Source organism: Phaseolus vulgaris, chromosome 11, assembly GCF_051622355.1.
Source record: "Phaseolus vulgaris cultivar YP4 chromosome 11, ASM5162235v1, whole genome shotgun sequence".
NCBI lineage: Eukaryota > Viridiplantae > Streptophyta > Magnoliopsida > Fabales > Fabaceae > Phaseolus > Phaseolus vulgaris.
In genome coordinates, this window is record NC_143508.1 from 52,473,581 (window position 1) to 52,489,481 (window position 15,901).

Consider the following 15,901-nt stretch of genomic DNA (forward strand, 5'->3'; position numbering starts at 1 on the left):
CCCTACTTTCAGCAATTTTATTCTGGATCCGTATTGCGTTGAAAAAATTCACAAAAGTACTTTCATATGTTTTTTGCACCCAGGTAAGGAGGCACGTCCATAAACAGATCACAAAAAAAAAATACGAGGAAGAAAAGTCATGACGTTTTGTGTTCGGAAGACCAGTTTTGTTCACTCTCAGTCTGGGACTTACTACGCCTTACTCCTTGTGTATTTTGGTCTGAAATTTTTACCAGTCATTCTTCATTGTGTCTACTGAGTTTTGGCTGAGATTTGAGCCCCAAATTCGAAAACGGGATTTGCGATAAATTTTTTATTCATCACTGCCAGTGCCGAAAGGAAGGTTCGTTTGTGTGTGAAACTCTTTGATTTTTTTCGTGCGTGTATACTCATCCGTTTGATCTGAAATTTGTCTCGTTTTGTCCCAAATTCAGTCGAGATTCTTACGTGGAATTTTAGGAAAAAACTATTTCGGGAGAATTTTTCATAAATTTTATTGAAAACCAAGGCTATCATCTACCGAAACTTGTGAAATTTCGCCGTACTTTCGGCAATTTTATTCTAGGTCCGTATTGCGTTGAAAAAATTCACACAAGTACTTTTATATGTTGTTTGCACCCAGGTAAGGAGGCACGTCCATAAACAGATCAATGACAGTTTATATCGTGATTTGTTCAAGTACCACGAATATACTCTTACATCGTCTAAGAGTCGAGGTCAATGACAGTTTATATATTCTTTCCTCCTTCAATCAAATGAAATATTTTTTAAAAACAACAGCTTACAAAACAAAACGAAAAATACATCTATTAGATTGTGGGGATTGATCGATGCTATCATAACAGAAACTGAAAGAAAGTTCATACCTTAATTGAATTTGAGTTTTAGCTAGCATGCAGAAACTTTATTGTGAATCTCAAACAAAGATCCATCAAAGCATTTTTCATAGCAGCAGATGATGCATATTTTCACACATTAAGCTTCTGATCTGCATCATCAGCATTCTGCTTCAACCTCTGCTATTTTTTTAAAATAAATTATTTTATCTCTAGCTATTATATTTTTAATTACAAAATTAAATAAATTTGTGGTTTTAAAATTTTATTAAGTTTTATTTATTTATTTTGATTCTTAAGATACTTTAGCCAAAATGATAAAAATAATGTTTAAAAATACAAACAAGAACCCCTTTTATAAAACTAAGTTTAAACAAAACTTGGCTACAGTTTTTATATAATTTGTGAACGGAATCTTGAACTTTTTTTTATAAAAAATCTAGTACATAACTAATCCTTTTGTTTTGCAAAATAGCATTAAAGTTTGTTAAACATGTTTTTGAGGAATAAATAGTAAGTAATTTATTAATAATGATGTAACATAGATTACTTAATTTTAGAACTATGTAAAAACGAACATATAATTAAAATTTTACGGGACTAAAAGTAAATATCCATGAAAGTGTAGACATCAAAAGTGATCTTAGGTTAAATGATTTAGAAAATAATGGTTTCACCAACTTGGACATGGAGATAAAGTTTTGAAGAATAAACAAATTGTTCACTTTCATTTTTAGTATTTTTTGCAAAGAAAATGTTACTAATATATTTTATGATTTATTTTTAAATGTATTTAAAGGTTTAATAAGTTGATTTAGTTTGTAAAGGTTAATTCTTATATATAACTCAATTTAAAACATAAAAAAATTAAGAATAACATGTCCTCTTTTGCTTAGAAGTAGATTAAGTTATATCACTCTCAAATGTTTGTTCATTATAAAATCTTTATTTTGTACGTTGAATATATGATCAAATTAAAGAAAAGTGAAATTCATAGGAAATTACATAAATAAAAAATTAGATGTGATTAATAATGTGAGAATGTAAACTACGTCTTCATAAATTAACTGTAAACCTTGACTAAAAGACGAAAGCATTCACATCGAAAGGAAAAAGTAAAAAATAATTAACAGTAAGAAAAGAGATCGCAATTTCTCTGTGAAACTTCAGAAGCAGAACAAAACATGAATTACACAGAAAAGAACCGAAATCACAGTGGATAAAATTACAGCTATGAAAGATGGAAGAAATTTCCTATTCTAGGGTTGTACGTTTGGAGGCATCCCAGATTGATTGCCAGACTGCAAGAAATAAAACAGGAATTAATTAATCATCAAGAGAAACAGAAATATGATGCATCATGTAAAAGTTAGCATCAACAACCAACAAATTCATCTAATCTTGTATTAGAAAATGGAATGCATATACTATATTTGGAGCAATGTAATGTCAGTTGAGAATCCATGTGAAAGTAAATCACAGTTTCATAACAAGTAAACACCAAGAGAATGAGAAAAAAAAAAGGAAAATTGTCAGTTGGAGTAACTCCAAGAAGCTGGAAGTGTGCTCCTTTTCTTTGTAAATGGACCTTTTTCCAAGTTTCAATCCCTGTCTTCAGATTTTGTTTGCATTTTGATTCATTTTTCAGAACTTTCAGTTTTCTTACTAATAATGTGTACATCTGAAACATGTGATCCAGCTGAACTACACTTCCTTTCACGACATCAGGAGAACATCTACTGATAGAATGAACAGGGGTCCTTCCAAGTCGTCTCATAACTCAGAAGGCAGATGGCTTTATTTGCATTTATCATAATTTAAAGCATTAAGAGCACCAAATGAATGATCAGCAGTGTTAGAAGTTAGAAATGGAAATGCTGAGTGGGGAGATGGAAGTGGTTAATGCAACAGAGAAATATTTTTACTTTGACATGTATAATAACTCTATCAAAACACAACATAAGGAATAGGATAAAGAACAACAGAAGTTTCAACTTTTGAAAAACTTAGCATGAAGTAACAAGTAGTTCACAAAGCAACATGCTAACTTACCTGATAAGGATTATACCCTTGCATCAAAGGCATTTGGCCACCTTGAGGTCTGTTAAATGAAGCACCTTGAGAATAATTGGCATTTGATGGGCCTGGAATATTAGGCATGTTGCCTGGAAAACCACCAAGTGGTGGCCCTCCACTAGTAGGCAAGGATCCTGAGTGCATTTGATTCATGCCCACATAAGGACCTTGTGGCATTTGCATCCCCTGAAGTGAAAAATAAATAAATAAATGGTTCTATTAAATGTGCATCAAACCTAAGTACAGAGATCTTATCCACCCTGACATATCAAATTAGCATACAATTAAATGGTTAGATTTCTTATTATAGTCTCCCACAAAAAATGATGCCTCTACTGGCTAGCAAACAAATATTATTCTCCACTGATTAAATCATCTCCTTATCACAGAAAAGTCCACCAAATAACTTGAACTGTTACTTTGTTATGGTCTGAATGTGGAAACATATATATATTGTAGTGCACACAGAAAGCATCATGACACCATAGCTACAGGAAGATGGTTTCTATTTCCTACTCCAAAAAGCAGAATTCATCATTTCCAACTACATCCAACACTGCTGGATATGTGTCGTCCTGATACATACCCAATAAAGAACCATTATTTTTTATATTCTCAAAATAAATTACACAATACAGCTCCATTTTAGCTAAGATACAGCTATGGATGGGGGAAAGATGTGTAACTATCCTTGTTATGATCATAATCATAACTATATTTTGAAAATTACAATCATATATTGACTATTTTTATGTATATGTACGGATGTGTAATTAGTAATTTGAATGTTTCGTTAATGTTGTGCATGTGTTTGGAAACAATGTTGGGCGTGTTGTATTTTGACTTATGTATCTTGGCTGCCTGGGTTAATTTCAATACAAATCCTCAAAGAAACAAAGTAAATGTGAGATAGCACATTTGTAATCATTTCTGAAACAAATGAAAACAAAAAAACATTTCTCAAACCAAACAAGCCTTAAGAAACACCAAAACAAGGGGAAATTTTGTACCTTCTTAAAACTGTAAAGACATTTTCCAACTCCCTTCCACAAGATAAAGAAAAGATACATTTTTATCATGCTAATCCTATGAAAGATCAACAAAAAACATCAAATATCCAGCCCAATACAGCCACCACTAATACAATCTACCACTCCAGGATAACTTTACAATATTTTAAAGGAAAAATCAGAATACGAGAAAAGTTACAAGGAACTCGTACCATAGGGCCAGGCATTGGCATCGGATGTGATGTAGGCACTGATGAAATCCCTGGTATAGATCCTGGCATGCCAATAGGCATTTGGGGAGGAGGGCGAGGTAAATGCTGGTGAGGGACCATGGGTGAATGGGAAGGGTGCTGTAATTGTGGCATATTAGGAGGCATAGGCAAAGGACCCATCTGCTGTGGTAGACCCTGGTGTTGATGTTGTGGCGGCATCTGCTGAGGATTCTGTTGGTATGGTTGTTGTTGGTTGGGACCAAGAAGAGAGGGATGAGGACCTGGGGGAAGAGGAGGAGCGCCCATTGAAACAGGATGGGGCTGCTTCTGCTCTCCTTGAGGCATGTCAAGAGAAGGAATAGATAAGGGCATTGCAACTCCAACACCTGGAATGGTGCCATCATTTCGAGTTAACCCAGGGGCAAATGGTCCTGGAGTTGTTGGGCCTTCAGCCATTGGAAAATTACCACCCACCCGACCAGCAACAGGATTTGGGTCAGCATATCCTGACGGGTATCCAAACAAATGTCACACTTCATAAATCAGTTGTCACTCAAAACATACACTGTTCCTAACTAAAAGAACTACCATCCATAGTTCTCTCCATCCTACCAAAAAGCCTTGAAATATTGCAATCTCTACCTCAAGTTTAAAGCAAAAGTTTATACTAATAGAGTGCATTTATAAGGGATTTACATTACCATGAAATGTTGAAGAGTAAAACAATCCAAAACCTTCAAACTATACAGTTCAATATTTAGATGAAAATTGATACTGAAAGGTTTAATGATTTGATTCTGAAGAAAATAGAAATATATGTTGTTTTGCCTCTAAAGGATTGAACAAACCTTGCATGCCAGGGTTAAATCTATCACGAAGAGTGTCTCCTGGTCTATTTCTGCACCAAAACTTTGTTGTATGATCACTGCTGCCACTGTAGAAGAAAATACGATGGTCCAGTAACTTAGTTATCAGCAATTGCATTCTTTACGTTTACCAACAGATCAATAAAAGGATTACCAAATGCCCAAAAACAATTTCAGGAAAGTTTATATAACTGCAAAATCTTATTGTAATTGTAACTACTACAGTATCATTATTTTGGATATTATTACAGAAACTGTAATAACGCAAAAACCAAAACCTTCAAAAGGATCCTCAAACAAATTATGATATCTGTTATGATATCTGTCAGGTTCTTCCCAAATTCCTTTAGAATGTAGTACTTTTGAATTTGGAAAACATTTGAAAAACAGAAGGTTATTGATTTAGTATAAAAGAAAGACAGGTAGTATAAATGCATCACAAGCTTTAGAACATTGGTAATCCGAAAAGCTAAGAGACAGCATAAATTCCATTATGTATTATTATGTATTAAATTAAAGATGCTATTGCAGAGAGAAATGGAAAGTTCACCTGCACAGAAGGTATCCAATAGGATGCCATGCAAGATCCCACACGTTATTATCATGAGCATTGGCAATTTCAATTTGGGGAGTGTCATGCCTGTATATACATTGTAAATGTAATAATCATAAATCAAGACAATACGCAATATATAAAATACAAGGAATTAAGTTTACAGAATATTGGGAAAAAATCTGAACTAACAAACATCTGTTTTTCCAAGGTGAACTGTTTTAGACCTACCTACTTAAGCATTATCTTTCTATACATATAAACTGAAAGATAAAAGACAGAAACAGCCCTTTGTTTAAGAAGCTATAAAAAAAATTGTGATAAACCAACTTACCAGAGCTACAACTAAAAAAATAGCTGATATTTTTCACCCAAGTTCAGTCTGTGACATTAGCTCAAATTCAGCAGACATTTCTAATGGAGCAAAACACACATACCTTAATGCTATGACAGTAACCAATAGTTTTCCCCAAATTTAATTTAAAAAGTTGTGACAACTAATTTGAAGACCCGTTACTTTAGAATAGATGATTTACAACTTATTTGGACATATTTATGACATAAGCACTTGCATAGTGTTTGGGAGAGCTAATTAAAGCAGCTTTTGAAATGTTGGTAAGCTATTTTCAAATTAGTCCAGCAGAATAACTTATGAAAACAGCTTACAAGTTATACAAAAAAACTTTAACGTTATTTTCTCTATGATTATAAAAACATATCCAATTGTTTACATGATAAGTACTTATTAATTAAGCGCTTAACTATAAGTTGTCTACTCTCAAAGAGACCATGAATTCAATCAACTTGAAAAATAACAGAAAAATCACAACCAAATAAAACTGATAAAAACAGGGATGATGAGGAAAACAAAACATTGTACAAAATAATGTAAGAACTGCAGAGAGAGAAGACAGTAACTGAGAAAACAAATTTACCCGACAAGCCAATGGAAGATGGAACCATCATAACTCCCACTCACAAAGTACTCTTCATGGAATGGATGCCACGCCAAAGCTAACAAGTGTCAAAAGTCAGAAAAATTATATTCCATTTTATCACGGTTGCAGAAGTATTAGAGAAAGCATCATTTACCCTACATCAAACATTAAGCAACAATTTAAGTAACTTAGTTCATGCATGCTGCATAACATGTGGAACTGTAAGTTTCTTTCCTAGGAAGCCAAAAGCTTTCAAAGTTGCATTAGTTGCAATCTCATAAACATTCAATGTGATAATTGAGTGGCACACTATAACCTAACATAGGTTTTCAAAAATTTATGAAAGAGCCTATATGTAACAATGAACTTTCCTAAATCCAAAGTAAAAAAATGACATCAAACCAATGTTTCAATGTCAGCGTTAGGTTGTTTTGGCTGAAGAATTTATGGTGACAATCCTGTTTTTATCATCATATACCTTCTAAGCAGTCATGATATTTATTTCAAGATATCTTAAACTATCCTTCCATTCTTATTCCAAGAGAAAGATACGTCACTAACCAGTAACATCCTTGCGATGTCCACGGAATGATTCAAGCTCCTTCATGGCTCTTATGTCATAAAGCTGTAAATACAAAGTACATATGAATACTGGTACTCAGGGATAGGTAATGCATACATATGGAGTTATAAACAACCGAATTACTATCTCACTTTCTTTAGCTTTAGTTCATTATATTTAGGAAAATTAAGAGAGTTTAACTGTTTATTTACTCTTCATGCAAACTGTATCCTGTATTAAATATCTGTGTGTATATATCATTTAATTGAATATGGTGCGCTACAAAATATTGCCTCAAAATCACTCTTCTTATTTTTATCTTAACTGTATAATAAGCCAAAAGGGGGCAGGATCAAGTAAAAAAAAATGGGGAGCAAGGAGCAATAAAGAGAAAGTTACAAAGAAATAAATCAAAAGCACATTGCTACAGTAAAAATTGAAAGAAAGATTGATCAGTATAGAAAATAACTCAGAATCCTCAAAGGTTTTACATAACAATTCAAAATAAAAACAAACAAATGCATATTAAGGATCCAATAATTGGTCGCATTAACCTTTATTATTTGATCCTTTGAAGCTGTTAACACCCAGTTGCCATTTTGATTCCATTTGACACATAGCACAGTATTTTTGTGCCCATGACTGCATGACAGAAATATGAATCTATAAACACAAGCAAACACATGAAACAATAGAAATCAGCACTAATGTTTACACTCACAATGAGCAAAGCTCTTTCCCTGTTTTGGCGTCCCAAAGTTTCACAAGATTGTCTTTACCACCTGCATTGTGAAAACCAAATGGGACATGTAATTAATTCATTGAAATTGACAATCTTGAGAAATTTCATAAAAGAAATGTTTAAAGCACCTGCCTGATACTAATAGGGATTTTGTAGGATGCCAGTCAACACTCTTCACATCCCAACCATGGCCTGGCTGAGTTCAAATGCCACAATGATAAATCTAAGGTTAGGGTTTCAAAACAGACAACAAAACAATATAAAGTATGAACACAACTAGGGATGGCAACAAGGTCGGGCAGGAGCGGGTTTGACAATACCCGTCCTCATCCCCAAAGTAAAAACTCATTCATCTTTGTTCTTGATTCTCGAGAGGTATGAAATTTGTATCCCATCCTCATTCTTATCAGGAATTACTCATACTCATACCCAATCAATTCAAGTATTTCCCTATCAACATTAAAATAGGTTCAAACAATACCCGCAGGTACAGGTTTATTTGTCATCCCTAAACACAACATAGATTAAGACTTTTGAAATATAAACCAAGGAACTAATTGGGTAATCACATCAAATTGGTTGGAGAAAAACTAACAAAAAATATAACATTCTAGAAGAATAATTGAGTGTCCAGGAAAATTCAAAGATGCAAACCTTTGTTAGACATTTCTTAGAAAGTAGAGTTTAAACCTAACTCAATATCAAAAAATTGGTTTGTGAGATGAAGTTTGCAGTCACTTACATAGTAGAATTTGACCGCATCTCTAGTCTATGTGGGATTTTCAACACACCCTCTCACAAAGGGTTGGACATCTCAAGTGTGAGAATAGATATTTGTGGGTGGTTTGATTGCAAGTGGCACACTAGGCTGAACAAACCACACTAAGATAAACTCTGATATCATCTTAAAAAGTAGTTTTAAGTCTAACTCAACCACACAACTCACTTATAAAATATAATATAATCATATCTCTGATCAATGTGAGATCTCCAACAGGATTGAAAATAGTCATCCACACAGCACACAACAAATAAGATGAGAATGAGCTGTAATAATGAGAATAATTCGACTCACACCAGCTCAAACAGAAGGAGGCAACCGATGCCATGAATTACTTGAAAATTAAACAGATCCTCCTCTATTTTAAAACTTACAATTCCTCTACCATTGACAACCCAACAACTCAACATCCAGAAACAAAAACAGTTATTTAACATAAAGAGATTCAATTTTAAGTACCCAAAGCAACACAATCTGTAATTACTAATTAAGAAGCCTAAAAAATAAAGCAGAGATTAAGAAAATATTACTGGTAGTAAGAACCCAACAAATATTTAAGCACACCAAGCAGATAAGAGACATGTAACTAATTTTCAGATATCGTCCATCCAAAGCACATTACCAGTTAATGAGCACTCTTCCTGACAACGTGCAAAATCCCAAACCTTAACTGTGGTATCGTCGGAGCATGAACAAAACTTCAAATCTGTCCTACAGAAACTGTTTATAAAAAAGTTACAGAAGCCATCACCTTCAGCATGTTACAATTACTTTTTCTCAAATAAAACATCCACCTTAAGTCACGGACTGATTCTTTATGAGCAGATTTGTTGGCTTTAACATTGTTCATGTTGTTCTGCCAATACCTAAAAATACGCCACACATTCAAATACATATAATTAGGTATAAATATATGAGATATAAAGCTGAAAACATAATATATTCAAATATGTATATACTTTATTGCGCCTCCATCGTCACCAGAGACCATCCAGTTGTCATTGTGACTCCAGACCATGGACCTGATTGCTTGATCATGAGCCTGCATGTGTTTAAAAATCCACATTTGACTTATGGTTTTAACAACTGATGACTACAATAATAATGTAGAGATGATAATTCAAGTTATGTACCTGAAGAATCATTTCAAAATTAAAAGATTGTCCATTCCAAAGAGTGAATTCCCCAGTCTGTGAGCCAGTAATAAGTCGGCGGCCTGTTGGAGTCCACTATTTTTGAAAATCAAACAGTGATGTCACATAACAAAGTCAAATGCAATTCAGCGACACAATCAAAAAATAAAAATGCACAAGTTTCATCTTCCTAAACTAATTGAAAGGCCTAATAGAAACAAATGTGTCCAGCTGCAACTCAATATAATACAGCATTGTGCACAATAATCTCACAATAAAAATCCAATAAAATAACACAATGATGTGGCACACAGATTATATAGTGTATACAGCAGTCAAATAAATTGTCAAAAGGAGCAGGCAGACTGCAATTTGTAATAACAGCTAAATTATGCAATTGTAAAGGTGTAAACCATTTTTATATAGCAAGCTTATCAAAGAATCAAAAGGAAACATGTGAGTAACAACTATAAAATTGAACAGGAACCATATTTAACATGTTATTGACTTATTATTTTACTAAATAAGTGACATCAATTAAACAATATTATTTGTTAATTCAATCCAAATTTTGAGAATAAATTAACAGAATGCCTATTTTGTTTAATACATGGTAAACATTTGAAAAAAAATGACAGCAAAATTTAGCATTGATATACACAAGTGAAAAAGCATATCTCATACTACTCCAGCACCCTAAAATAGCAAAATCAATTCAAATGAGAATCAGCTTCTTTCCAAAAATGTTTGAAAGAATAAAAACATACAGCTGGTACATCAGTAAGTAACTGATAATCTGCATAAGATATTATATCATGCCATTCATATAACTTACAAGAACGCGATTAATGGGGCAACGATTTTTATTTAGAGATGTATGAACAAATTTAGCAGCAAAGCTCGTGGATGGGTTGTCTGGATAGCCAACTGCTGGCAACATCTGCATGAAAAATAGTATATGGTCAGTGTCTAGTGAAAGGAATTATTGATCACTAAAATTAAAAAAAAAATCTTAAAACCTATCAAGCTATATTAATTGAATAGGGGAAAGAACATACAAACTTAAAACAGATAAAATAAGCAGAAAACCAAAACGAGGCTCACTGACATCAATTGCTGCTGCTGGGGTAGGTTGCAGTACTGTCCTATCCCTTGAATCCCGCTGCCACATACGAATCTAAAGGCAGATACAGATTACCCATAAATTTCAAATTGTAATGACACAGATGAAGATGAAAGAATAAAAATATTTAACAATACAGCTATGGGTGTGTATTACTGAATAATGGGCAAGTCCATTAGTTATTAACCAGTAATCATTACCTGCATATAGCGCACGACTGTGCTTGTATAATCAACTGCTTTCCTTTGAGTAAGTTTTCGTATTCTTTTTGCACCATGACTATCACCGTGAACTGCAAAAGCCATTCATTGTTAAATCAGAACAGTCACCCTAAAATTTCCACGAATTTAAATCTTAGAGGATTTAAAAATTTAACGCCTTGAACTAAAATAAAACGAGGATAGACATTTTTCAAAAAACCTCAAGAATCATCTTTTCTTCTACGTGCAATAGAGAACGCAATTTTCATTCAAAAGGAAACAATAAAGGAAAAACTATTCATGGGAAAAAACAATATATCCACACAAGCACTAAACTGAAGTATAATAATATATGGAGAGATGAGATCCACAGAGAAAAATATTATTCATTCCATCAAAAGAAAATAAGGTCACAAAGAACAATTCTTAATTCCATATCAAACCTAGTAAATCAAATTATGGCAAACATTTTAAGCCACATCTTTAGAAGATTCTAATGAGCTTTTAAAGTTAAAGTTCAAGTCTTAGTTGTTCAGCTCCTCGCATGACCATAAGACTTTAAACAAATTTATATCTTCTCCTCAGAAAGGCCACTGGCCCAACTATCTCCCTAACACATTTGTCCTCAGTCTTCAGAGTTTGTTTTATGCATTTTAACTTCCCAAGGATTCTTGAATGGGAATCAACCACCTTGGCAATCTCAATTTTTCATCAGTCTCTTGTGAACTCTCTTGTCACAAATTCACTGCCAAACATTCCCCTCCCCCCATCAAGCATAGAAGTCATGTAATTTGTCTTTAACAACTTTTGTTTGTGTTTGGCACACGCATTATCACACATTTCACCTTAAGCATTCTTCAATTACACTCATTCACCTCGACTCATTTGCACTACGTTCCCTTAACCACCTCTAAAACATTGCTAACTCAAGTCATACCAAACCCACATCACACATACTCCATTTTAATTCGTACATACTTCTAGTCAACCAAAGAAACCCTAATCCCAAAAAGGGTTTTATCCACAACTCAAGCTCACAACTCACTCCTTCATTACAGTTATACAACACTCAGAAGAAGTCAAATTTTAAAAAAAAAAAACACTAGCTCTTCGATCCAGCTAGTACATGCATTACTTAGCCAAATAAACTCTTCTTTGATTAAGTTTTAAAAAAATCTATTTAAAAACTCTCTTTTTCTAAAATATTTTCTCTCAAGTTGTTTCTCTCAAAACAATTCTCTAAAGATTCTCTCTCTAAACAATCTTTCTCTCTAAAAAGCCTGCCTCTCTCTCAGATGCATGCCTAATAGCACCACATTTACATGAAATCACAAAAACAGCAAACAATTTTTCAGGTTCACGTAACCATGATTACAAGTAGCAATTGGAGGAAGAGCAAGCAAAACCGAACCATCGTAATGAGGAGGTGGGGGTCCTCCGGGGCCCGGGTGGTGAAACTCGGGGGCGATGTTCGTCGACGAAGCGGAGCCTTGCCGCATCACCGGCGGCGGCTGCGATGACGGCGGAGGTCCGCGGTGGAACTCCTGACCCGGCGGCTGGTGGTGGAAATGCGGCGGCTGCTGCTGGTACGGGTGCTGCTGGTGCTGCTGGTGCTGCTGATGCTGCGGATCATTGTACATCATTGTCACTGGATTGTGAGAGAAAGAGAAACAGAGATGGAGCAATGCAAGAAATTGGATTGCAGAGAAGAGAGGAAAACCCTAAACCCCAAATTTTGGTTGGGATTAGGAAAGAAAGAACCCCTAGCGCGGCGCGGGAAAGAGAAAGGAACGAAACTAGGAACGACTGCGTTTTACTCAAATCTAAAGATTTTTCAGTGAACTTCTAAATCTTTCAAAGAGATTGATATATGCTAACAGATATAATTTTCTTCAATAAAATTTTATTTTAATTTTATAAAATAAGGTTTTAAAATTCTATTTAATTGGAAGTCCATTATATTACACTAACAAAATAAGTTATTATTTAATATTTATTTTTTTATTTTAATGAGATAACTTATTTCTATAGTAAAAGAAAAAATAAGTTATTTAAATAAAAGTTCTAGAGTCTATCTGAATAATATTCTTTTATATAGAAAAAAAAATATTACTTTGGGATAGTTTTAGAAGAAAAAACTTCCATAATTTTGAAAAAAAATAAAAGTGTCACAGATACTATTGCGTGAGACTTTTTATTATTTTATTATTTTATTTTAATTTAAAATTTAATGTTTATATTATTTTTATAAAGTTATTTTATTAAAAGTTCAAAACAGTAGTTGCAAATGTAAGTAATACTTTTATATGAGAAAGTATTACTTATTTTCCAAGAAAGCACCTAGGGTAAAATTATTATTTTAATGAACTAAAATTTAATATTATATTAATTTTAATTTTATTTATTTATTCAAATAAAAATATGTATTGTTATTTTTTATATTTTTATGTAGTTTATAATTTGAGTGAAACTAGTGTTGAAGAGAGAACATAAATTACATATTAGTTAGATATGTAAAATAATTATAGTTAATTAGATATTAGTTTAGAAATTAGTTTGTAATTTTTTATTAATAATAAAAATTATTTTAAAAAATTTTAGTTTATAAAATAATATTTAATTTAATAATATAATAATTAATTATTTTTTGTAAAATTAGTTTTTATTTAATTATTTTTGTGTAGTGCCGATATTTATAAATTTTATTTATTATTTTATTTTATTTTAAATTTAATATATCATGAAATACATATTATTTACGTAATTTATTTAATTTTATGTTATTTTGTTTAAATTTAATATATTATTTAATTATAGAAAAAATAAAGTGATTGTATATAAATTAAATAATATATTGAGAATAAAATATGTAAAAATATCCTATATAAAAAACTTGTTATTAATGTCATCAAAATTCATTAAGACTGAATTGAAGAAATCGTATCATATATGTATATTTATTTATTTATTCATTTATTTATGTCAAATTATGTTTTATATTAATTTAGGTTTTTTCAACTTTACCATTTCTTCTACCAATTCCAAATACAATTTTTAAAATAAATGACGAAACTAGGCTCCCAAAATAATTCATTTATTCAATGCCCATCTAATTTATTTATTCCACATAATAAAATTTTAAAAAATATTAAATCAAATTTATCTATTCATTTTTATGTGTGGATAATAATTAATATTTCTTTTAAAGTTAGGGAATCTTCTAATTGTAACCCCCTGCCCCATTTTCTCTCTCCCGTTTTTTTTCTTCTTTCTTTCCTTTTTTCTCTCTCTCATTTATTCCCTCATTACTCTAATTTCTTTTCTTCATACTTCATTTATTTGATTTCATAATTTGATCACACCATTCTGATTCATTTATTTAAATTTGATTTTTATTTTATCTATATTTTATAAAAAATTTAAATCAAATTTCTATTGTTTGTATGCATCTTAAAATTTGAAAAATCCAATTATCTGATCTAAATTCAACCCATTACTGTGAAGTGTACTAAAAAGTTTCATAATGATAGAGGCAGGGATAATTTTCAATAATTTTGTTTCTCGTGAAAATGAAAAATATTTATTTTAAAATTATGAAGAATAAACTTTTAAAAATAGTATTTTTTATACAATTTATTTTAGTATTTTAAAAATTAAATTATTCTTACAACATTAAAAATAGAAAATGAGAGAATGTTTTTATCTTAATTAAAATAGTGGAGTAATATTTTATCAAAATTAAGATGTACGTCATAAGATTTTATTTAAAATTAAAATATTAAAATAATTTAATTTATATTTTATCTGAATAGATATAAAATAAGTGAAATCAGGATTAAAAAAATTCCCAAAATCAAACTTACTTATTTTACTTTACCTAATAAATCATTAAATAGAAATTAATCTTAAAAATAAAAAAATAATCAATTACTACATTAACTAAATTAAATACTATTTTAAAAATTAAAAAAATTATTGGTATAAACATTAGTTTTTATAAATAAATAATTTTTAGATTGGTATCTATGATTTTAGCTACCAATTATTTAAATTATAAAGTTGGTATAACTAAAACATTGGTACTTAATTAAATATTAATTAGATATTATTTATCAATAATATAAACTAATTTAGATACTAACAATTTTTTAGTCTATAAAATAGTATCTAATTTAGTCAATATAATAATTAATTATTTTTTATTTTTACAATTAGTTTTTATTTGATGAATTTATTGTAATATTTAAATGTATATTAAATAAATAATAAATGCATAAACATAAAATTAATGAATAATTAAAAACATAAGCTTAACATTAAAAAGTTAATAATTAACCTTTATTACAAAAAAAAATTTAAAAAATCAAATTACATTGTACTTATAATTTTTTTAATATCATGTAAATTTATAAAAAAAATATATAAAAATATGAATTTGAATTTAAAATAAAAAATATTTGGATTGGATTTATAAAAATCGAAATTATTTTTATAAAAATTATGAATTTGAATTGAAATTTCTAAATTTATCATGTATTGGACTTGGATTATCAATTCACAAACCCATTACAAAGTAAAAATGATGACTTAAAAAAATGTTATTTTTGTAGGTAGTAAAATTCAACTTGTTGATTAACAAAAACATAATTTTATTGCATCACATAATGACAATAAATCCACATAAAATCCATTTTAATGATACACTTTAACATAAAGCTAACAACATCACATGTTCTTAGCAAAAGACAAAGAATCATAACATATAACTTAGATTCAAAAGTTCAATAAGAAAATAAGTTTGCAAAAGATTAACCCCTTTAGAATTGATCAACAACAAAACCTTTAATCAACCTTTTGCTTCCATAACTC

The 15,901-nt window shown here is 30.9% G+C and overlaps 1 protein-coding gene across 1 annotated transcript; it reads right to left on the reverse strand.

Moving 5' to 3' along the window:
* Positions 1 to 1,863: 1,863 nt before the first annotated feature.
* On the reverse strand, positions 1,864 to 12,888 carry FY (Transducin/WD40 repeat-like superfamily protein). Its single transcript, XM_068623775.2, has 18 exons — positions 12,444 to 12,888; positions 11,033 to 11,124; positions 10,818 to 10,886; positions 10,545 to 10,649; positions 9,710 to 9,805; positions 9,536 to 9,618; positions 9,371 to 9,442; positions 9,199 to 9,296; positions 7,928 to 7,987; positions 7,775 to 7,835; positions 7,608 to 7,695; positions 7,053 to 7,116; positions 6,489 to 6,567; positions 5,551 to 5,640; positions 4,983 to 5,068; positions 4,135 to 4,640; positions 2,889 to 3,098; positions 1,864 to 2,137 (listed from the first exon to the last, which is right to left on the reverse strand). Exons 1-18 carry the CDS (start codon positions 12,673 to 12,675, stop codon positions 2,096 to 2,098), a joined length of 2,133 nt encoding a protein of 710 aa, XP_068479876.1. The 5' UTR covers positions 12,676 to 12,888; the 3' UTR covers positions 1,864 to 2,095.
* Between the last annotated feature and the right edge of the window lie 3,013 nt (positions 12,889 to 15,901).